At 38.4% G+C, this 26,085-nt stretch overlaps 1 protein-coding gene across 10 annotated transcripts in view; it reads right to left on the bottom strand.

The window, feature by feature from the left end:
• Nucleotides 1–26,085, bottom strand: part of CHID1 (chitinase domain containing 1) — a 127,473-nt gene that overhangs the window by 51,315 nt on the left and 50,073 nt on the right. For all 10 annotated transcript variants that reach the window (XM_055814219.1, XM_027785032.2, XM_027785035.2 and 7 more), the window contains 2 exons: nt 21,460–21,561; nt 18,926–19,081 (listed from right to left, as the gene is read on the bottom strand). In XM_055814219.1, the coding sequence (XP_055670194.1) occupies nt 18,926–19,081; nt 21,460–21,561 (258 nt within the window). The remainder of the gene's footprint in view (nt 1–18,925; nt 19,082–21,459; nt 21,562–26,085) is intronic.

Genomic DNA, 26,085 nt, shown 5'->3' with positions numbered 1-26,085 from the left:
TCTTACTCAAATTACTTTGCAGGGCTTATTCTCATTAGAGGAGAAAGCTCCTCAAGTCAAAAAGCAATGGAAAAGATGTTTCAGTCCACCTCATGCTCTGAACTCTACCTGGAATTCAACACAGAGCTTTAATATCTGGATGCATTTGGATCTGCTCAAATAGGATTTAATATGCTTCTATAAATAGCAAGTTGTGTCTAAGTTAAGATATCACTGGTACAGAATTAACTCTTGCAACTGTTATTATATTTATAGGTTAAATATGTATGTTATTATATATATGCAATACTTTATATACACATACGTTTAGAATGTAAAAATGAAATCAACATTTTTATACTGCAAGTGCTTGTATTTCCACTATGACAAAAGCTTTTTTATCAAACAGTTCTGTCTGGATTAATAACATTTCTGCTAATTCTAAAGCACCTAACAAGTTACCATATCAATTAAATGGAACAGAGTCAAATGAGGAAGCTACTATTAACTTCTGGAATAAGAATGTTAATTCTTTTATGTTAACTGGCCTTTTGGGATTTCTAATAGGCTGAATCTTGCATACTGTGGGATTTTAGCATTGACATGTTTCTAATGAGAGGTTAATGAATCTAATCTCTTATACCATGGTAAAACACAAGACTGGGATTCAGGGAGTCAGTTCTGACAGTATTTGGCTGTGTTCCAGCTGAGTTCACTTATTCACGAAAAAGTTTCCATCAGATGCTCCACTTCTTACTGAAACATGAAGTGAGTTGGAAAAGAAAGGTCCCCATGGTGTAGAAGGAACTGTCAGCAACCCAAGGAAAAGGCCAAATTAAAATTGAAATTCATTAACCTTAGCATCTGTCAAACAGTTTTGAAAGGAAGAAGGAAAAGAAGAAAAAAAGAAGGGCAAGTACAGTAGTCTGACACAAACAGAATTACCACGTTTTATGTTTCCCAGAAAACTACCTACAACATCAATAAGCCTTAGTTCTCTGAGAACAGTATCTTTGATAAATCGAAATTTTGTAACCTAGCCAAGTACCATTCTTCACTGACACCTCCATTTGTCTACCTGGCATTTGAATGTGATAAGAATACCTTTTTCAGTCTTCCTTTTCCTGATTTTTTTGTTTCAAAACCGGAATCAAACCCCTCTACTTTTTCCAAATCCTTTCCTTAAGTAATGTAAAATTCAGGAACAGCTTGCAGTCATGTAAGGTAGAGACTTTGTGGGAAAAAACGTGAAAAAAAATTGAAAGATTACTTAGAGATAATGAAGCATCTCTACAGGACCGAAATCACTAACGGGAAGACAGTGCCTTTTTTAATTTGTACTGTGCTTATGGAGTCCACATCTGGGTTTCCTACATGCTACTGTAGTGCAAACAATGTATGATAGCAGTCTGGCAAAAAATCTTCTGCTCTATTAAAAAAAAAAAATTTTAAGGTTTTGGTGGTATTTAAAGATGAAAGACTACAAGGTGAAAAGCAAGACTTAGTGCTTATTGAGACAAAAATTAAACAAGACCAGCACTACCAATGCAAAAGAAAAACAAAAGGCAAGCATAAATTTTAAATGTTTCCTCTAAAATATACTGATTAGAAAGCTACCTAATATTACATCTATTAAATACATCTGCATCTATTAAATAATCTATTTTAAATACCTAATTCCCAAATGTGAAAACAATACTACATTAACAACAAGCTTTATAATTTAACAACAGCTTTGTAGAATAATTTGGCTTGTTTCAAGCAGAATTGTTAACATTGAACAGAATTTTATTTTTATTCACTATTGAACCTTTCATGTGAATAAACTGCTCAGCTTGAGTACCTGGAAGAGTTGACACAAGTAACATGTAAGGACTCTTCCTTAGGAAATAGAACAAGTTAGTGATAGACATTGAAAGATGAAGTCTGTATCTGATACAGCAGCTAATAAAGGAGGTTTCTGAGGTCATCTTAAATGTGATTACTGACACCAATGAGATCATGGCTCTGCAATCCACACAGATCTATAATTCTTCTCATTTATTCCCCATGCTGCATGCGTTAGTGTACAGGTATTTCAGAGAGGTAATCAAGCACGCCGGTTTCCCAGGAGGGGTGCAAGAAGCTCCACCATAGTCACGCACACCCTCAAGGTGGCTGGCCTTCTGATACTCATCTTGGGAGGCAGCTAAGGAACATACACTGCTGCTCTAATTCAGTTCCCTCTACCTAACGGAACGCAAACTTTTCCCAGTTGAGATTTACGTGGATGCTCTGGCAACCAGTGACAGCTTATGGTAGGGAAGCTTACCCTCTTCACAACCATGATTTATAATTTACAGCTCTGCTAAGCCACCTATACTCAGAAGAGTTTTCCTATCTTTGAGAACTTCAGTTTTCCTATCTTTAAGAACTTTGGTCTTTGTCAAATTTGGTTTAAAGTAGTTCATATACTGAAAAGGCACTGCAGAAAACAACTGCATGGACAAGCTGACTGACAGAGACAATACGAGTCATAAAACTTTTTTTCTTATGAAATCAAGAAAAATAGTAATAATCTGGATGACCAAGTGTAGAATATTCAAGGTATGAAATTTAAAGTAAATCCAAACAATGTATTTGAATACTAATATATATGAAACATGCACAAGCACCTCAAAAGCAAATAAAACTCAGTGAAACTTCAAGCAGTTCATAAAGAGATACTATTTTTCATTGCTAGTTCAAAATTCACTCTTTGGCATCTGAATACATAATTTACTTTAGCTCTGTCCTTAAAACAGTAATTTTTTTGCAGACTAATGAATACTTGAAATTTGTTTTTATATATTTTACATTTCCTAGCAATTGGAAGCACAATTCTGCAATTTAACAGTGCCATATCATAGGTAAATAAATAAACACATTTTATGCAAGTTATTCAGCCCGTCTTGCTGCTTTTCAAATGTTGCTTCTACTACACAGCTGTGAATGAGTAGCATCCTTCCTTCATCCCTCTCTGCTTAGCTTCCTGTTAGATTTCTTCTTGCCTAAAATACAGCTCTTTTTCAATACTAGCAGGTCAAAGTGATCAAAATTCCTGTAATAATACTTCAAATATTTAACTTATATTTCAAATTTATTTTAAGATTAACATGTTCTCTTGCCACCCTCACTATATCTTGACTTCAATTTCAGACGTTAATCTAATTCACTTTCTTTGGGAACTCTGGTTCCTTATTTGGTTTAGGTAAATTCCAACTCTGGCACCAGTAATGTCCCTTTTTGGTGCTGCAGCACTGGGAGAAGGTTTAAGCTTCTTGGAAGGCAACACACTAAATACCAGCTCAAAGCATTCTTATTTGAGAACTTTTTATTTCAATGTGTCAAAGTTTGTAAAATATGTAGAATTTGGAATTATAAACTGAATAACTTTTTAAAAATATGCTTTAGCACAGTGTAGAATAAGAGATAAAGAATGGGTATGGTGAATTTTCCATGAGGTGAAGACACAAATAAAAAATATGTAGTAGAAGTATTAAAAGGTTTTTAATAAATAGCTGGAAAATCACACATCAAATAACAAGCCTAAACAGAAAAACACGGCAAGTATAATGAGATTTACAGCACTGGTAATGTTATTGGACTGTTATTTGTTTCCAGCATAGAAGAAACCCATTACAATGGGCCTCTGGTACTGCAACAAGACAGTATCATACATCCTTCTCTGACAGAAGATATTCTTTCTTGAATGAACAACATTCAGAACTTTAACTCTGTACACTAACATGGGGGGGGGGGAAGTCACCTGGAATCTCCTCAAAGTCATTTCAAAGCAGGTGAAAGTATTATGACATCCCTAGACCATCCTTGAACATATAGTTTCGAGACAATCTTCTACTATAAAGAGGACACTATAAAATGACCTTCCTTGTTTAGCTGTAATGGAGGAAAATGCTGCCAGTTAATACTGTGAAGGTAGAGATATCAAATGTCAACATTTTCAAAAACACATTTCCAAAATCCAAACCAAGATCCCTTGTTGCACAGTATTCCAGGATTACTCTTAATAAAGGCCAAAAAATCCTCACAATAATGCAACTCACTCGCCAAACTCTAAACTTACTCCATTTTTTTCAAGGCTGTAAAAAATAGCCAAAGCAGCTCCCCTTCAGCAGGCTATCAAATAAGGCTATCAAATATTCTATGACTTTATTTTATTTATTCTCTCCCAGTAGCTCTGGCAACCATAAAGCAAAGGGAACAGAGGGCAGGACCATTATGCAATGGAGTGCTGGAGAAAAGATGAGTTCTCCGGCTCTTTTCAGGAGTTGATTCTTGTACCATTACTTGCATGATAAAAATTATTTACCTGAACCACTATTAGTATAACACATGTATAGGAAGCAGAAGTTCAGCTCATTTCCCATGAGAGTGAATTCTGCACACACCCCCCACCAACTTTACAGCAATCCTGGTGGAGGTTTTGCTTTTTTAATAGACTCCACATCTGCCATTTTTTCTCCCTGTCAAAAATTTATCCTCTGGAGAAATTGTCTGGAGAGAAAAGGCAAAGTGACTCCATTCACAATGATTATATTTAGCAATAAAATGAGACAAAAAAATAGCAAGAGTCTGAAGATGCAGGATACAAGGCAGAAATGAGGGTAATAGGAAGGGCCTTTAAGAGAAATCAGAAGCATCAGGAATCAAGAACAAGAGAGAATGCCAAGGACTCATTAAATAACATTAAACATATATGATTAAAGTAATTCAAGAAACTGGAAAATACGAAAAGCTATTATTGAGTAAGGCAAAACACATCTCTGCTTTCAGCAAAAAGATCAGATGTTCCTTCTAACACTTCAACAAAAAACCCCAAACAAAACAATAGCATAGTCCAGTTAAGGTCTCTAGCTGACACCCAAATATTTATTATGCTATTACTGCCCACTGTTCCTGAATTTTGCATTACCTAGCTCTGAACAATTTACCACAGCCTTTTTATGTTAAGTGGTATCTTTTCAGATTTAGACACAGAAGTGCTACAAAAGCACAAACTGCAGATTGAAATTAATTCCAAGCTGTTTCATCTCTACTAAAAATCTCAATATTTGTGGAATTTGAAATGCAGATCTCTTACCAGCAATACTCCTAGAACTAAAATACATACATGTCTGCTTTTCTGATAATTCAAATAACGGGGAAGAGGTTAAACAAACTGCTACGGTTTCACAGAGAAGTCAAGAGCACAATTGAGAAAGAAAATGAAGAAGAGCAGGTTTAGGTTTACTAAAAAGTCTGCCTTTTCATCATCATATTCTTTTCCTCACCCTTCAGAAACATAACCTTGAATTTTTTTCTTTCTAGTCAAAAGAACAAGGCTTTTTCTCCACAGATGCCTGAGTGTTTTTAATAAGCTTTCCTACCATTTGCTTTCCAAACTCCACAAGAATTTTAGTCCTCCATTACAGTTGGCTTTGGAGGAGGGATGAGGGGCTTTGTTGCCCCCAGCACAGCACTGTTGGTTATCAAGCATACTGACTGGAAATACAGTTTTAGTAAAAATACAAAGGAAAGGAAAGCATTTACACAGCACCATTCTCCTCAGCTACCTTGGTGGCAGTAGCCCATATTGAAAGACGCAGGCCTCAGTCGGACAGTCCTAGCAAAAAAACATCCTGAAGGCGGAAAGTCCTATGTCACAAGGTCAGGTTAAGGGACAGCTTAAACTTAGAATAATAAAAGCTGTATTTAAACATAAATAGGAACCATTTCATGGAGGTGCAAAAGGCAGGTAGGTCACCTAATTAAAAGCATAGTTTCAAGCGATGGGATTCGAAAGTTCTGGTCAAAGGCCATAAATGCAACCTTAAATTATATGGCTACTTCAGGACAAACTGACTATTTGAAGCCGCTCATTTTTGTTAAAGCAGTGGAACAGTTATTCCAGATAAAGATTCCACTGAGCAACGATTGCTTTATTATTCTATTAAACTTGAAAGCATGCCTACAGAAATTAGTCAGTACATTACAATGATTAAAATGGCAGGCCACTAATGGAAAGGGAACAAGAGAATCTAAGGACATTTTGTGCCATTGCATTAGAGCATTATAACATGGTCAGCTACAACATATGTTACGCCTAACATCCTAATACTAAAACTACTTGGGGTTTATGTATCCTTAAAAAGATAGTCGTATTAAATGGCAAGATGCTCCAGCCTTTAACAGCTATGAAATACTATATACAGAAAACCATTGCTCCACATACTAAACCAAACAGCTTTATAAATAAGTTAAATTCAGAATTTGAGCATTTTGCAGTAAATAAGTATATAATTCTATACTTATGCCACAATTTTATGCTTTTTATTGCTTTCTTCAACACCCAGCACCTGCCTAGGAACAGTCAACCTACTTTTTTTTATAATACGACTCTCAGACTTATTTCTGCAAGGATATTTTTCCCCGTATTTCTACAAATACTGCTAGTTCAACTTATCTATTATTGGCTACCAGAGAATACAATTAGACTGGGGAAAGTAAAATCAGCTTTAAAACTGACATACTAGTACTGAATAAATAAATATACTAGTATTTTTCACATTCTGCATTTGTATAAATGTGGGAAGGTTAATTTCAAAAGCCTTCTCTCTCCCATTACTCTTCTTGCCTTTACATTTGATTTTGTGCTGGCTGAGGACTCATTTTCATGAACCAGTAGTTTTTCAATGGATGTGGATTATCTGAGCTGCAGGCTTTAAGTGTAAAATATGCTAAAAGAGATAAATGTTCAAATGTGTTTCTCATTCCTAATAACAATCAAAACAAAGATTTCAAGCTGAAAATTTAATGTGAAAACAAGCTCTGAAAATAAATTTATTATCCTGTGAACAAGAAGTTTTTATTGTATAAATCAGCAGCTTTTTTAAAAAAATCATCTTAGTATACATCCAATTACAATAATTCAGATACCAAAAGAAATTCAAGCTGCCGAAATATTTTACTTGCAGAGACTTTCCAAACTCACACAAGAAGGGACAAAGACATTTATAGAGCAGACAAACAAATGTTGGAATCAAAGAAAGATTCAGAACAGTGGTTGAAATATAAACAGCCAAATAAAAAAATATAACATAGATTACCTAATACTACTCTAGTGGTCTGTGAGTGTATTTTGAAATTTGGATACTAAAAAGGTAGAAAAAAAGAGAGTAATACTTTTTTAAATATCCATTCTTAAAATTTTAAACCCTCTATAGGTATCAGACAGCTTCAGTGGTTTTTCTACACACAATGTACAGAAATAACATTGTTAAAACTCCAAAGATAGCTTCCCATGTGAACAGAAACACTCTAATTTCAAATAAGAAGGTGTCAACATGTGGCAGAGCAGAGTGTGATCTTAAATTATGTCCATTGCTAAGAAGGGGATTCTAGTAACTAGCTGCAGTGAACTTGGAGAAAGTGAATGGAAAAGAAATTATTTAGAATGTAATTCTGAACTGCATGTGTCAACATATGCACATTACTGTCATTTGAAACAAATAGTTCTATGTCAGCTCTAGAAAAAAAAATTTTCTCCATGTTCTAAAACTACTATTTTTGAAGACATTTGCTATTCCTTACTGCAGCTAAAAGAGAACTTATATTCCTATTCAAGATCACTGAGGAGACCTTCAGAACAAACTGCTCCACCTGTGGCCACAGACTCCCTAATGCTTAAATGTAGCTACTAATACACTTGAAGATTTTACATTTATGTTCCTAATATACTCCTATTTATACACTTCTTTCTCATGGTTCTATAAAACAGATTCTAACAAAATACTGCTCATCCTGGAAGGTCTTACTGTATATAGTAATGCATGCCATCACTCCTCTATTATGCAGCTTGATGATGACCATTTCACAACAGACTAATGGCAAGCAATTTCTTTGCAAATTATCAGTGTTTAACTTCAGCAAGCTCATGATTCAATATCAGATTTTTTCTTCAAAAACCCACAGATTTTCAATTATTCTTAATACAGCTGCTAAATAAATGCTGCCAGTCAACTACAGGGTTCCAAGAATATCTTGTGATATTCCCTTTACAGGTTTTCTCAAGGAAGACTCTAGGGGTAAGGAGCAGAAAGAAAACTCTTCATTTTAGAAGAGGTTTTCAGACCTGATAGAAATGTATTGCTGGGCCTCTGTAAGCTTGACATATTACCATCAGTGTTACAGGGCTTTTTTTTTTTTTTTTTTTTTTTTTTTTTTTAATCTGGGGAGAGACTAAATTTACTTTACATTTATCAAGCACCTTAGTTTCTCCTGACTCAAATTTTAGTTTATTTTCTTGATACAAAGCTGGTTTTGGTTGACAGTTTCCTTCACCAGACTGATCAGTTTTCTTTCACTATTAGAGCCGCACGGAAGAATGAAAATAACTAAATATTCCTGAGTATAACTGTTTCTAAATCAGAAGAAGTATCACACAATACTGCTATACTTGTCTATGCTTTTAAATGGAAGCACTGTGTCTGCTGCTCTTATCAACTCACAGTTCTAAAAATCTTATAATTGGTATCTCCAAGTAAAGCTTACAGAGATACCGACACTTAAGATATAAACCTTTGCAACACGATATTCACTTTACACATACAGATGCTTATAAAACTGCTTACCAGGCAAACTTAAGAGCAATTATAAATGACAAACATTAACTATTCCACCCTTTTCCCTCTCTTCTAATTCATTTTCCCGAGGATGCACACATCACCAAAAAGCAATTGTTCAGGTGGCCTTCAATGTGCAAACTCAAGTACAGAAACAAACCCTCGGTAAACCAAACACTTCAGAATGCCTGGACCCAGCTAAAACATGATGACAAAAAAAAATATTATTTTAAACATTACTAGAAACAATGCAATCCCAACACAGAAGAAACTAGATGTTTATTTTGTAACTGAGCAACAATCAAGGTAATACAAGATAGCTACATCGTATTTATAACTTAAAATTTCAGTGTTAACTGCAGAGACACTTCCATTGTGTATTCACTGGGTAATGAGGGCTCATCTATGCCAGTCTGCAGTGATCATATCGGTTTCCCAGGTTTGGTACATAAAGGTCTCCCTAAGAATGCACGTCTGATTGATCTCTCTCCTTATGCTCATAATCCACAAATGCTAAAATCTAGGACCAATTCTATGGATTATTATTCCCAATAGCAATCACAACTTCACTTGCACTGTCAATACTAAAATATATTCCACTTCTATATTGAGTTTTCTCAAACTGTCTAGTGCCTCATCACTAACATGCAGAATTCAGTGAAATGTAGCTATATCTAAATCCATTAGAACTTATTAAAAGCAGTATAAGAATATGGAGAGTGACAGCTTCATCGACTTTTACCTTTCCAGGTTTATAGCTCCAAGTGATCAGCATATTAAACACAGACCTCTAACCCACAACTAATCCTCAGCTGGAAACACTGTAAGAAAATAAATTACTGGGACTCAAAGCCCAGGACTCAGAGAAATTCTGCTTTCACTCAAACAGGAAAAAATTAATTTTCTAAAACACTGATGTCTCTACATTTTGGTAAATACAAGGAAACACTAATGGTAAGATGACCTTCTCTGGGTTTTAACCATTGCAGTAGATAATTTTATATTCAAGATTGTAAGCACCATCTGCCATCCACACTCCCACCCTGTATTTGAGGCTGGCAGTAGGACTATCCCCCAATCTTACAGAAAGTGGGTCACAGAACTTACAGACTCCATCTTAACCCTCTCGCCTGATCAACGTTCTCACTCCCAAACAGGGAACTGCATGTACCTGCTCTAAGGCTGGCGGCACAGCTACCTTGAACTTCACAGAAAATACTGTTCTCGAAAAATTTTCTTTCCCCTCCCCAACCTTAAGGGCAGGTAAATAACAAAAAGCAAAAGCTATCTACAAAAGGTTTACAAAGATGTGTATATGGAGAGCTCCTTACTTTTTTCAGACGGTTTCTTTCTAAAACAGGGTAACAAAACTAACATTTGATTTAAACATGGAAATGACATACATAAAACTGTCAGAAAGAGGTAACTATTTAGGATATATAGATACATTTTGGGCATGATCTTGTAAATTTCACTGAGTTTCCAAATAACTCATCTCTAATAATTTTCATAATACTGTATTTTTTTCCTCAAAGTAGATTAAGTATCAGTCTGCCTCAATTTCCATTTTAGACATGAACAGCACTACATTCCAGTAACATTCTGAAATATAACTCTCCTATGTTAGAGCACAAAATCAAAAAACTATTTAACCTAAAATTTACTACTCTATTTCTAGATCCATTTTCCTACAATAGGCATGAACTAATCGGGGGGGGGGGGGGGGGGGGGGGGGCGCGTGCGGGGGCACCCTACCTCCCTCTACTGCCTTGTGTTAATAATATACTGAAATAGCTCATAAAAATGTAAAGAAAAAATTATTGGACCTTATACTGCTACTGAATGTTATCAACAGAAATCTCATTCAATCACCTGCTGTATAACTCCAAGTGCAAACAAGCTGTTTGCACAGATCAAAATTAATGTTGTGGAACATACTTGCACTTCTATTACTTTAAAGAGTATGTAGCTATGTGCTCCATTACTATTTTCTTTAAGTATGACTTCAAGGCTTTGAGCCCATTCCTAAGTCTTACATATTTCCATGCTGGCTCTTGACTTGGTTATCAAGTCCTCCCCATCCAGAATTACATCACTCTGCACACATTGTTGCTGTGATTGCTGCTTTTCTCTAAAATTGTAGTAAACGTTCACATAAAATTTTTGCTCTCTGAAACAACTGCACAAAAAACACAGCCTTGAGAATTGTTAAAATATTTTTATAGAAATGTTTTCACTGCCTTATGCAAACAGTATTGAATATGTTTTGTAACTTTCACTTTCTTTTTTTAATTGTACTGTTTAAAAGCATTGTGCCAAAATCAAAGGAGGCATTTAGATTGATTCTGGCTATAACGAACTTACAGCCCACATCAGGACTGAGCTTTTACAAGAAAAACTAACACCATACTTTAGTATTCATCATGGAGCAGTCTCAGAGTACATGAAATAGATGATTCTTCTGAATGAAATAACAGCAGAAGAGGTACTCCAACTCCAATGAGTTTCAGTCCATAAGACCAGACTAGAGTCATCCCAAAGAAAAAAAGCCCCAAGGACTCACTGTGTAAGCACTGGGTCCTCAGTACCTGAGTATGCCTGACAGCATACACATAACCAAGTAATGAAGACATGGCTTCAGCAGGTCAGGAAAAAAAGCAAAGAACTGTACTTTATCGGGAATTACTCTAAGTTTCAGAGTTTGCTAAATAAAGCTTTAGCAAATGAAGGAGTATGAATATATAAGAAGTCAATTATAACCAACTGAAACTATATTATACAGGGACATGGTTTAGCGATGGACTTGGAAGTCCTGGGCTAACAGTTGGATTTGATGATCTCAAAGGTCTTTTCCAATCTCAGTGATTCTATGTTTCTACATTTGAGTTACTTCCTTTGAGAAATAAAGTTCATTCCAACTTTTAAATCTAGACTGATGATACTCAGATTAGTTTCAACAGACATATAAAAAGTCGTATTTTGGTTTTAATTCTGACTGCTTCGCCACAGTCATGGCAATTCAATTCACTGAACGGACTAGTGTTAAAATTAGGTAATAATGATCACAAAATCAGTTTAAGATACAAATATCTCCAAGCTGCTTTCTTTTAAGGCTTAAAAGCTTGTCTGTTAAAAAACCCAAGCAACACATCAAACAATGCCCCTCCTTCATCAAAATACAAATGATCTCATTAATGTCAATTTTCTAGTAAAAAGAACAGACAATCAGAGTCTGGCTCTGTTTAAGTTGCAAGATAAACAAGCCCTATCTTACGGTATCTGTATTCAGAAACATGTATTCAATTATTTTCAAGACAGCCTGATTTTTCAACCATCAGACATGCTAATCGACAAAGAATTGTTCCACCTCATCAAAACCAAAGGAGGAAGCAACTTAGACATAAAACAGCTGGGAGGGGCAAGAAAAAACAAACAATACAGAACAAAACCAAAACGAAACCACAAACACAAACAAACCAAAACCCCAGGATCTTAGAAAAAGGTCAAAAACTCTCCCAGGCTGGAAACAAGCAAAAATATCCAGTTGCCTGGAAGCAACGCTTTAGTCCATGCATCCCTGTCAGTAGTGGCTAGGTACGAGGGTGATTGATAAATTTCATCCAGTCTTTTGGTTCAAGAAGAGGAGGACTTCATGCCTTCAGAATCAGAAGTTTCCCGGAGGAATCTATACTGCGCATGATCCAGCAAGTCAGTACAGTGCACTTCGCCAGCTCTAGGCTAACTTGTATAAAGACAACAAGCAATTTCAGGAGGCCCTGTTCACACTCATCCCCAGCTGACCTGCAGTGTGACTGAACACAATGAGCACCTGGTAGTGGACAGTCAACACCAGGCAAAAATTAAGCATTATCCTTTCAGCACTGAGCATGAGAGAGGACGGGGCAATGGGAGCCAAGGGACTGAGAGTGGAGGAACCTGGATATGCACAGTGTTACCTATGTTCTTTGTTAATCACTGTGTATTTGAAGAGATTCAGTGAGGGCTAGTAGTGGTTTTAGATCCACCACCACTAGTGACCTCACAAGCCCAAATAAGGCTTCCAAAGCAATGAGTTATTTTTTACTTTATACCAGGTGCAGACACCCACATGCAAGTCTATAAATGTAAGCAAATTTAACTTACCAGAAAGGTTTCCAGCTCTTCCCTTAGTTTCAAACCACAGAAGTATTTTTCCCCCAATTCCAACATGCTATCTTCTAATCATTAGAGTACAACAATAAGACAGTAAAGAACTGTATCATTATTATTATGTCTACATTTGACTGCCTAAATATTGCCTGTAGCAAATTTACTGTTAAAAAAGATCCTGAGAGACAGAGAAGAGTACATTTCACAGCCATATGCCCACCACTTAAAATGTACATAACTGACTACATTGTTTTTTAAAACAGATGCACTGAGATATGCACGCTCACCCACAGCCAATATGCCACTGTACAACTGAACTTCAGAACCAATCGTCTGCCTAATAAACACAAGCCACCTTTCCCTCATTTCAGAAGAAATAAGGAATGCATTTTACATGAAACGCAATTACAACTGCTTTTGTATTTAACATCATATTCACAACTTGGACAAGCTGAAATACTATCGTAATTTCACTTTGTAAGACATTCTGTCTACTTTATATGAATTAACTAGTCTAATTTTCAGCTAACAGCTCACGCCTACTTTCCTTTCCTAAAGGGAGGGTGGGACAGATATACAATGGAAACCACCTAGAACAAAATATCCCAGAGGGAACTTAATGGAATAAACTTCTTGAAAAAGTCCTGAATTATTCAGATATTTGTAAAATAGACATAACTTCTTTCCAATTCCAGGCCCAGCTGTAGCTTCCTCCTATCACTGCCATGATTTTATCATCTGGTCTGGCAGTACAATTTAAAAAGAAAGAGTTTAACAGTTTCTCCAATGAAGCAGAGAGGTGGACAACAGATCGAGAGGATGTTCAATCCTACAGAGAGAATTCATCCATCAGTTTATTTGAAACATTGGTATCTCCCCAGTGTTACATAAACTATGAGCAAAACGGATTAAATCAGAAGACAGAATGCAGAGAAATAATGGAAATCCTGAGAGAATTACAGTATGAAGAGAAATGCCGTAAAAGCCTTGAAGCTTGAAGAATAAAAGCATCCCTTGCACAAGTTTTTTGCTACCTTCTGTAAGACAAAATCATGAGTCACAGTTGGCCCAAATCTTCTTGAATTGCTGCTAATAAAGACACTGCCATGGTAATTCAGGGAAAAAAACTCACCTCTAACTGTTTCTAAGTACCACTTTTATTACCTGCTATTTACAGAATGGCAGGCAGCCAATAAAACTCTCAGTAGAACATTCTCACATAGCTTGCAAGTCATCTTATTTTCTATCTCTGAACAGCACAATGCATTGTCAAATTAGTTTCTCCCTTGCTTCAACTGGCAATTTATTATATCAATCTTCTTAAATGTGTAAAAATTAACATAAAAATCCCTACTCAGATTCCTTTAAATATAAGGCAAGCACACACAGCATTGTCTCACAACCATAGAGTTATTCACGTATCTATTTTCAACAGCTACATTTGGAACAAAAGCAGAACGTACTCAAAAGTTATATACAGCCAGGTGAACACCCGAGATGTATCTTCCCTCTTTCAGCACTACACACACCCCCACCCCAGAAGGACAAAATATCTTTAACACATTAAATTTAACAGGAATGCAGTCAATAAAGAAGGCTGATTTATTAAACCTAAGTGGCACCCTCGCCACATGATAGGCTTTGATATACATTGCTTTTAATTCACAGCTAGCAATGAAGTTTATGAATTCCATTTTGGCCCAGGTCATAATGGCTACAGATTTTAGATGGCACAGAATAGAAAACACCGGTGCACTGCTGCCTAACTTCCCATGAGTAGGCAAAAGAAAAAAATGGGCACTACCACAACTGAAATATTCTGTCCCAATGATTAAGAGAGATTCTGAAGAGCAGATAACTAAAGGCAAAAAAGCACATCAGAAATAAGAAGCTCATGAAATTGAAGGGCGTGCTGACCAACTACAGGTCTCAAAAAGGCCTCAAAGGTAAAGATTCTGCGGAAAGGATAAACAATTTCTTAAGCTTCAGGGTATACTGAAGAATTATTTACCTAACACATACACTTTTGAGGTGAAGAAGAAATATTGTCAGGTTGTGGTATCAAGAGGACATGCTGGAACAAACTGATCGTTAGAGCAGCAAGTCAGCAACACCAGATGGTTATGTTCTGACAGGTTTTTAATATAGTGGTAAGTTTTAATGACTGCATCCTAGCAGTTCAAACACCTGATCCTTGACAGCCAGAGGGCAGAAAACATTGCCAGAAACACTAGAGGTGATCTAGGGAATCACAGGCACAACACCTTTATTTCAGGCTTAGCATTTCAGAGAAAATACGTCAGAACGAAGTATACACAGAAATGTAGCTTCCCTGCAGCTGAACAACAATGGTACTTGTTTGATTAAAGCAACAGAATGTGCTATAATCTCTGAGATTGACTGATATTAACAATATCTGTGATGGAGCTGCAAGATAAACACATTATTACTGCAAATACAAGCTGCAGTTCCTACTGTAACAACACCCAACAACAAACTACATTGTGCTCTAAAAGAATTTTTTTCCATTTCATTTGATCCCAATACATATACACATACTCAAGCACATACACATATGCATATTACTTCTCATGGCATATATGAAGGAAAAAGCATATTTATGGAAAGGTTGTGTATCTTTTCAGCAAAATGTTAGCCAAGTACTTCTGTCTTTAAGTTACATCCTGCAATAAAATTATTCTGCCAGATATTTATCTGCTAGATGATAATATTATCTGGAAATAGGAATTATATTGAAAGTTATTTTATGAACTTCTGCACTGAAAAAATATTCAGTGAATGAAATCGACCTACATTCAGAGCCTCTTTCCATCACATAATTCCTATCCTAAAGAAAAACACAAGCACAAGACCATCAAAGGCTTTTGCACTCTGCATGTAATCCTATGTATAAACTATAATAATAATCAATTTAAGTGCATACTACATTTACATCAAACAACCTGAGAATATAGTTTGCCACTGAAGCTTACAATTGTCCAGCTCTCTTATTAAAGATGATTAGATTCCAATGAGTATGTTTCAACAAAACAGTGTGCACGGGAGCACTGGCATGCTGGAGACCTGTACGAGTGTCCTGGCTTCAGCTGGGACAGAGTTAATTTTCTTCTTAGTAGCTGGTGCAGTGCTGTGTTTTGGATGTGGTGTGAGAACAATGTCGATAGCACACTGATGGTTTTAGTTATTGCTGGGTCATGTTTATACTAGATCAAGGACTTTTTGGTTCCTTGGGCCCTGCCAGCCAGAGGGCTGCAGTGGCATGGAAATTGGGAGGGGACACAGCCAGGACAGCTGACCTGAACTAGCCAAAGAGGTATTCCACACCATATGACATCATGCTGAGTATATAAACTGGGGGAGAAGAAGGTGGAAGGGGGGGGGGGGCATTTTGGCATTATGGTGTTTGCCTTCCCGAGTAACCGTTACACGTGATGGAGCCCTGCTGCCCTGGGGATGGCCGGACACCTGCCTGTCCATGGGAGGTATGGAATGAATTCCTTGCTTTGCTTGCATGCACAGCTTCTGCTTTACCTATTAAATTGTTCTTATCTCAACCTTTGAGTTTTATACTGCTTTCTGATTCTCCCCCCCATCCCTCTGGGTGAGGGGGTGTGAGCAAGTGGCTGCGTGGTGCTTGGTTGCTGGCCAGGGTTAAACCACGATGACAAGTAATAAATTTCAGATGCAAAAACCTGAAGAGAAATCTACAACAAAAAAGCTGATACCCACCATACTGCACCTAACTGAATAGATTTTGAATTAATTTTAATACCAGTAACTTAGCTTAACATCGCTACCACCACACCACATGGAGGGTGCCCTAAAAGAGCCATAACTCAATCCTTCAACACTTTTCACAGGTCATGACTAACACTGGATTACAGTAACCAAGAAACTGGAAGCTCAAGTTCACTAAGGAGCCAAGGTGAGAAAAATAAATAATCAAACCATCCACTGGACACAGCTTCTGAGCAGCCTTTCTATGTTGCATGTGGCAGATAGAAAATTGAGAAGGAATAGGATCAGCCTCAGCCATGTGTCTTATTAGAGAACAAAAAAACCTGATGTATGTAGCCAGAGTATTAATAATGGAATAAGAAGGAAGCTATTTTTTTTAGACAGAGGTGGAGAAGAGCATCTCTGAACAAGCTGTGCCCATACTGGGATTCAATTGGATGTGGTAGTGACAGTTTTCAAAGATTCACAGATGCTAGAAAGCAGGACTTCCTTACAAACAGCCTGTTACTAATTAAGGGGCAGAAAGCTTATTTTACACTAATAATTTTTTTTCTGTTTTCGTTATGTCAGAAGCTTGGCCTATTTTGAAGCAGATTTACCTTGAACCTATTTTACTATTACATTACTACACGACATACACAGAAAAGACTAATGCTCAAAAATATATTTCTGGAAAACAAATCTGATGCTGGCCAACGTTTAATATGTAAGGCTGCAAACTGAAAATGAGTGTGTTTTACCTACAAACTCAAAGTCTCTTAAAGATTTTGTCCAGAAATTTGCTTCTGGTAGATATCTGAAAAAACCCACAATATCATGGTCTGCCAACAAAAAATACGTTAACAGGACCATTCTCTGTATAAAACATAATTGTCTTGTACTGTGTGCCAGTGCCCTACATACAGGTAAACATAGCCTCTTTCAGTAGAAGATTAATCACACAAGACAATTAGCTAGGATATGTTTGCCGTAATTAAAAAGCAACATGAATTAATACTATAATACAGTCCAGAAGAACCTATGAAAAGTAAAAGTAGGTGTCATCCTAGTGTACAGTATGTTTTCAAGTGGAAACTTTATTCCAAAAGTTGCAGCTCAGGAAGAAAAGCAAGATCCTTTTATTCTGCTAGGTAACACTATACTCCTACCTGCAAAAGAAACGTAGTATTACAGTAAAGCTACATTAATTGTGCTGAGCTTGTATAATTAGGCTTGTAAATCAACTTTGATTATTGAGTATTTTTCCTTCCCAGCCACTACCAACTAACTTTACAGAAGCCATTCTGATATACTTACTATATACCCTTCACTGTAGACAATGGTTTTATTTTTCCCACCCTGTAGCCATTTGGTTTCTCAGTCAGATTCAGACACAATTCAGCGCTGGGAGAAAACTGTGTCTATGGTATTATACCCCTGCAAACAGCCAAGGTGAAGCAGGAAGACAGCAGAGGCAAGCACGATGATGACAAAGTGTTTGTCTAACTGAAGGCACAGACACAAAAAATTCAGGCCCTTACTTTATCCAATCCATCTCAGATAGTATTTCAACGCCTAACAAGCAATCTGTTACCATATTGAAATATCCTGGTGTAATGAACTTTAGGAACCTGTGAAAGTGAGAACAGTCGCCTCTTGTGCCTTAAGTTTGTTTCCATTTGGCTCGGTTCCATTTTTTAACTCTATAACAAACTTCTGAACAAACCTGATACTCCTGCCAAATTCACATTGTTTTTCTTGCTTTTTCTTCTGCCTTGACGTACTATACCCTGACTGCAGTTCTACAAAGCTCACTGTTACTGTAGGTGGCTATTATCCAAAACTGAAACAACCATTTTCCTCTGAGAATCAATATAAAATTTCAGGCTGGCTTCGGAATACTTCCCGTTATCTTGTTATAGATTTTTGTCTCCAGGTGAGCTTATTGCAGCTTTTTGTACTCAAAAGAAACCTGGTGGCATATTGCTGTTTGAAACCAGTATCAAATTTCAAAGTAACAGGTAACAACTTCAGGAGCTGAGAGAAACAATCTTTAGGTCAACTGCACAAACCCCTAAAACGAAACAGAGTGTAACAGAAAACTGCAGAACATTTTAACACAAAGACGGAAAACTGCATGTAAAAACATGGATAGAGGAAAGAGGGAAAATGACACAAATCATTTTTCCATAGGAGTTCTGACAGGATAACTGTGCCATCTATCTGCACCTCTGTATAGCGACGAGAAGATAATTTCTTACTCTAACTAGTGAGCTACTATTTCACATGAAGATTTATCACATTTGCTATTTCTGTGTTACTAACACATCCATATTTCTAAACCAGAATACTTGTAAAGTTCTGAGTTTTGTGAGAATATATCATACATAAGTACTTACTATCCAGAGAAGTCTTACCTGCTACCAAGTATTGGCTCCCCAGTGGCTCCCAAAGCAGAATAGTCCATGCCATAGAAATTCAGCCCTAGCAGTATTTTATTCCTCCATTTTGAATCAGGATCCAGTACTTGAACACAGGCTCGTACCCAGGGAAGAGGGGAATTTGGACCAGGTCTGTCAAGTCAGCAAAAATCAAACAGGTTGTCAGAAAATGTACACATTCCCAGCCCTGTCTTTTTGACTAGTGTAATTGTGAAGAGCAAACTACAGCACACAAAAATCAGTGAAAGTTAACCTACAGCGCTATGAAGGTTAAATGCACATTCTTCAGTGTCTTGAAGTACTGATGCACAAAACGTGCTTGCCCCACTCTTGACTTCGTGTTTCACCTCTAAGGTGAAGGGACACAAAACTTCTCACAGTGGGCAATAAAAGGTTTCCACCTAGAACATTTTCTCAGTCACCGGGCCTGACAGTTAATTCAAAACTCATAGGACTTCAGTCATTTTTCAATACCATCCTTGATGTTTTTACTATAAACTGGCACAACGTATTGGGACAAAATCCACCATTTACTTTCAGAAAGAACTCTAAAATCAGTGACTGGTAAGCAAGACAGGTTTCAATGATTGCTTACCACTTATTTATGGATAAAACCCTAAATAGGCAATTACCTAACAAAAAGCTACATCAAGAAATAGAGTAGAGCATTAATACATGGAGTTACTGAATTGTCATACATATAGCATCAGGATATATTTCATCAGCTCATTTCATTCCTATCTCAAGGAGCAGGCTTTATGACAAACACTAACATGATAAAAGGAAAAGCACACTCTAGTCTTACAAATGTCAGTATCTTCTACTCCCTACTAATTATCTGTCTCAAAGCCGTTGGGATATCTGTGCCATTAAAACTGAGTGTGCTAATACAGTACAGGAATGTTGCTGGAAATGGTATTCATATTTAAAGGCAAAAATTTTGTGAGGAAAACCTATGTATTTCTTATATTTCATATACTCAGACCAATCAAAGCAAATGCAAGAGAAAGAGATTTGAATTCTTCTCATAAAATCCTTCCTCAGACTAAAAGCATTACATCTCAGAAACTATATTTCAGATACAATAGGTGTGCACTGAAGAATGCTTCTCCTCCTCCTCTCAAGTAAAAAAGATTAGCAGCTCCACAACAGGTCTAAGCAACTTAAAGCACGACTGAAAGCACTGTGTAATGTGACTGTACCATAAAAGAACCTGTGATTTTAACATGGCATAAAGCATGGTGCTGCTTTGATACACAGGGAAGATGTGGTCTATGGCACAGTATTTCAAAATGCATTCAGGGTTCCAGATGGGTTTGTATAGCCTGCACAAAAGCCCTTAGCGCCTCATCTTCATAGACATCAGATCTACCTAGAGGAAAGCTAAACTGGATACCTCTACACTGCATATTCCAGCAAGAGAGTAACAAAATACTGTAATTACTGTTGTAACTTCAGTATGCCTTACTGCGCATGTTCACTAGCCTACTTCACCTACTCCCCTAGGTTGCTAGGCTTGAAGATGCAGACAGACCTGGGGAGAGATAGGAAGGAGATATATAAAATCTTTTCAGAAAAGACAAAAGTTCCTTTCTGTTAAACCTGTCTAGACATTATCAAAATGCCAATATACTACAGGTGACAAAAGTTCTAGTGATGTAACAAACACAAAAAAAGATAGCTTTTCTAAATCTGCCAGTTTACCACAAATATTAACTCTGGACAGCCACCTTGAAGCAATACACAGAATCTCCCAGGAATTCCAAAAGTATATCCTTACCTGTAATCCGGAGATTAAATGAACCATGCTTTTGGAGAACAGTAACATAGTCTCCGTAGAGTTCAAGGACATCTCAACTACATTGCTGTTCTACTTTCACACAGTTAAAACTATTAAGTTCCTGAAAATGAATATTCATGTCCAAGAGTGGGGGTTTGTGTTATTTTTCAGTCAGATCAGCTCCCTGATCTGGTTTGATGAACTGCTGCACAAGCAGCTACACCGGTACAAGGGAGAGACTAGTGGAAAAATGGAAAAACATATCTGCGCGTGTCCACATTAGCAGTGCTGCCAAAAGGCAGTCTGCTGCCTCAGGGTGAAGCAAATGAATTGTCAATTGTAACTTTAAAGCTAATTTTTTCAAGAATGGCACGTTCTGGATTATTCATGTACCTAACCTGCAGATCTGTGCTAAATAACTAAAAAGAACCTGGCCTGGAAAAGAGTAAGCATCAAGGAACTAGTAAAAGAATAATTTTTTAGTTTGAGTATGAAGCCTGTCACAATACCTGGCTGCCAAATATACACTGCTGTTAAACAACGTCCTGAGTTACTGGCTTGTTCAAATATCACCTATCCTAATTACAAATCCAAAACTTTAGTATCTGATACAGTTAAAACAAACTACCCACTTTACTAAAAAAATGAACTTATACTGTAGATTTAACAGTGACTTAGCTGGGAATCTATTCCTTCAGCAATCTTTTTCTGATGTTAGATGGAGTCTTACCGTTGTGGTGTTGAATAGTCGTATGTCATGAGACTGAAGCTGTCTACTGCTGATGCCAACTGATCAAATTCTTTCTTTGTGAACATTCCCGGCCGGTTAGTCCTTTTAAAACAAAGCAAAACAAAAACAACAGAAAGAGATAAATTACTACAATAACCTGGCTTATTCTCTTCTTTGGGTTTCATATCATTTGATCAGGTAAGAAAAATCTTTCATTCTGAGGTGGCAAAAAACAGATATTTCAGTGCCATTCTTATAATAAATGCCTAAGAACAAAAAAATATTCAATGCTACTTTTGTTGCCAGTGGGAAGAATCAGACTTCCATAGCATACTTACTAAATAAGCACTTCCAGCATGGCTACACAATAGTGATTATGAGGGCTGTGGACTAATCAAATTGCCTTAGGTAGCAATCAACTGAACTCTAAAAGCTTTTACAAAACCTTTAATTGCTTAGCCTGTCAAACTGTTTTTGATGCTTATAAAGCTAAGTTATCTAAGCCATACTTAAATAAATGGATGGGTGCAGCTGTTGATACAAAAACATAAACAAAAGGTAATTTTTTTTATTAATCTCAAAAACAATGGTAATTTTGTCTTGTACTGTACTTAAGCAATTTTCTCTCACTAGTGAAAAACACTTCAGTTTCTTTCCACTCCCTTTCAAAAAAGTCCTAAAGAGCAGAAGGCCAATAAACTGCCTGCTTTTAGCAAAAGACTACACAAACCTCTTTTCTGTAGACAAAAACCCCCACATTCTTTACTTGCCTTTTTTTTTTTTTTTTTTTTTTGGGGGGGGGGTGGGGTGGGTGGGTGGGCAGGCCAGGGGGAGAAATCCATTCTACAACCTTTAGGCAAAAGTCTGGTTATGCCTTCTGCACTTCTGCATATCTTTGCATGAAATATGGAACACAACTCTTACTTCCCCATTTTTTGCTTATTCTTGATTTACAAAATCTAGCACTGGGTTAATACCTACCTTAGCATCATGGGCGAGGGGATGTATTTTTGACAGTTTTGGACTCATAGAGACTACTGACTTCCTTCAACCATTCATCTCAGAAACAATTAATGCACATGAGATGCCTGAAAACATTGAATCTGTTTCAAAGAGAATTTGTAACTTCAAACTAGCAGCCCACATAGCACAGCAGGGAACATAAGGCAGCCACAATCACATTGCAAAATGGGACTGAACTAAAAAGGAGGAGCTGCTGCCAGGGGAACCATGTCCTCAGCCAGAGGGCTCTGAAGCATGTTAAGATGAGACAGACAGATAGAGAAGCAGCATATTGTCCTAAATAGCCTAAGAGAACAGAGTACATAGGGGAACATTATAAAAGAAAACAAAAAGAAGAAGAAGAAGAAAAAAGGTGGTTTAACAGTCACAAAGTCTGTGGTGCACCTCTGCCATTCAAGATGCAGACTTAGATGACATACAAGATTCCTCTAGAGAGCAGAGGAGAGAGACTGAAGAATTCAGACCTTCCCAGTAATATCAGAAGATGTTGCTTTATCTAGAAATTAGTAGACAACCCCTGTCTGGACAAGGTACACACTAAGATGGCTTTAAACTAAAGTTGCCGGGGAGAACCTCAATCCATTCCACTCCTCCCAGTTTGGTGCCAATGCCAGCAAGGCATGCCGAGAGCCCAGAGAGGAATCCCAGGGCAGCAGGAGAGCACCTGAAGAGCAGCACAAGGGAAATCCAGCTGCTCCAGCCAGTAAATCAGGTTCAATGGGGGCCCAACTGAAATGCCTCTATGCAAATGCACGTAGCTTGGGAGATAAACAAGAAGAGTTAGAGACACGCACACACACCTACAGGGCTACAATCTGATTAGCATCACAGAGACATGGTGGGATGAGTCTTGTGACAGGAGTGTTGGAATGGAAAGATACAAGCTCTTTAGGAAGGACAGGCAGGGGAAAAGAGGAGAGGATATGGCCCTCTATGTCAGCAACCAGCTGGAGTGCATGGAGCTCCACCTGGGGATGGATGAGGAGCAGACCAAGAACTTATGAGTCAGGATTAAAGGGTGGGCAGGGGCAGGGACAGGTGACATGATAGTGGGGGTCTGCTACAGGCCATCTGACCAGGATGACCAAGTAGATGAAGCCCTCTACAGACGGAGAGGACCCACCTCACATTCACAAGCCCTGGTCCTCATGGGGGACTTCAGCCACCCTGATACCTGTTGGAGAAGACAACAGAGCAGGGCACAGGCAGTCCAGAAGGTTCTTGAAATGCATTGACAATAACTTCCTTCTTCAAGTGATAGAGAGGCCAACAAGGAGAGGTGCCATGCTGAATCTTGTTCTCACCAACAAGGAGAGGCTGGTAGGGAATGTGAATTTCAAGGGCAGCCTTAGCTACAGTGACCAGAAAATGGCGGAATTCAAGATCCTTAGGGGAGCAAAGAGGGCATGCATCAAGGTTGCTACCCTGGACTTCAGAAGAGCTGACTTTGACCTCTTCAGGTATCTGCTTGGTAGAGTACTATGGGATAGAGCCTTGGAGGGAAGAGGCACCCAAGAAAGCTGGTTAATATTCCAGGATCACCTCCTCCAAGCTCAGGAGCGATGCATCCCAACAAAGAGGAAGTTGGGCAAAAAAGCCAGGAGGCCTGCATGGATGAACAAGTTGCTCTTGGACAAAATAAAACACAAAAAGGAAGCCTATGGGGGTGGAAGAAAGAACAAGTAGCCTGGGAAGAATACAGAGAAACTGTCTCGAGAAGCCAGGGATCAGGTTAGGAAAGCTAAGCCCTGACAGAATAAAATCTGGCCAGGGATGTCAAGGGCAACAAGAAAAGCTTCTACAGGTACATCAGTGATAAAAGGAAGACTAGGCAATAAGCGGGCCCTCGCCAGATGGGAACAGGACACTTGGGTACCTGGGACATGGAGAAGGCTGAGGTACTCTAAATTTTTCACCTTGGTCTTCACCAGCAAGAGCTCCAGCCATATCACCCAAGTCACTGAAGGCAAAGACAGGGACTGAGAAAATGAAGAACACTCGCTATAGGAGATCAGATTTGAGACCATCTAAGGAACCTTAAGGTGCACAAGTCCATGGGACCTGCTAAGATGCACCTGTGCATCCTGAGGGACCTGGCAGATGAAGTGGCTAAGCCACTATCCATCACATTTGAGAAGTCGTGGCAGTCTGGTGAAGTTCCCACAGACTTGAAAAGTGGAAACGTAACCCCCATTTTTAAAAAGAGAAATAAGGAAGACCTGGGAAACTAAAGGCCAGTCAGTCTCACCTCAGTGCCTGGCAAGATCGTGGAGCAGATCCTCCTGGATACTATAAGCACTTGGAAAATAAGGAGTAATTGGTGACAGCCAACATGGCTTCACTAAGAGCAAATCATGCTTGACAAATTTGGTAGCCTTTCACAACAGGGTTACAGGGTTGATGGATCAAGGAAAGAGTGACTGATGTCATCTACCTAGACCTGTGCAGAGCTTTTGACACTGTCCCACGTAACATCCTTGTCTCTAAACTGGACAGACATAGATTTGATGGATGGACACTCGGCGGATAAGGAATTGGCTGGATGGTCACACTCAGAGAGTTGTAGTCAACGGCTCAATGTCCAAGTAGAGACTGGTGACATGTGGCATTCCTCAGGGGTCCACACTAGGACCAGTGCTGTTCAACATCTTTGTTGGTGAGATGGACAGTGGGATCAAGTGCACCCTCAGCAAGTCTGCCAATGACACCAAGCTGTGTGGTGCGGTTGACACACTGGATGGAAGAGATGCCATCCAGGGGGACCTTAACATACTTGAGCGGTGGGCCCAAACGAACCTCAGGAAGTCCAACAAGGCCAAGTGCAAGGTTCTGCACCTGGGATGGGGCAACCACCAAAATCAGTACAGGCTGGGCAGAGAATGGATTGAAAGCAGTCCTAGGAGAAGGACTTTGGGGTGCTTGTAGACACAAAGCTCAACATGGCCTGACAATGTGTACTTGCAGCCCAGAAAGCCCATTGAATCCTGGGCTGAGTAAAAAGAAGTGTAGCCAGTACATCGAAGGAGGTGATTCTCCCACTCTGCCTCATGAGACCCCACCTGCAGTACTGCATTCAGCTCTGGAGCCCCCAGCATAAGAAGGACATGGACCTGCTGTAGCGAGTTGAGAGGAGGCCACAAAGAAGATCCAGCAAGCACCTCTCCTTTGAGGACTGGCTGAGAGAGTTGGGTTGTTCAGCCTAGAGAAGAGAAGGCTCTGGAGAGACCTTATTGTGGCCTTCCACTACCTAAAAAGCGCCTACTATAAAGCCAGAGAGGGACTTCTTAGTAGAGCATGTAGAGGTAAGACAAGGGGGAACGGCTTTAAACTGAAAAGAGGGTAGATTTAGATTAGATATTAGGAAGAAATTCTTTACTGTAAGGGTGGCGAGACACTGTGGAGCAGGTTGCCCAGAGAAGCTGTGGATGCGCCATCCCTGGAAGTGTTCAGGACCAGCCTGGATGTGTCTTGGAGCAACCTGCTCTAGCGGAAGGTGCCCCTGCCCATAGCAGGGAGGTTGGAACTAGATAATCTTTAAGTTTCTTTCCAGCCCAAACCATTCTATGATGATTCCATGATTAAAACCCCTCACGTTCCATCCTA

Source organism: Falco peregrinus, chromosome 9 (genome assembly GCF_023634155.1).
Source record: "Falco peregrinus isolate bFalPer1 chromosome 9, bFalPer1.pri, whole genome shotgun sequence".
Lineage (NCBI taxonomy): Eukaryota > Metazoa > Chordata > Aves > Falconiformes > Falconidae > Falco > Falco peregrinus.
This window is presented reverse-complemented; position numbering and strand designations above follow the sequence as displayed.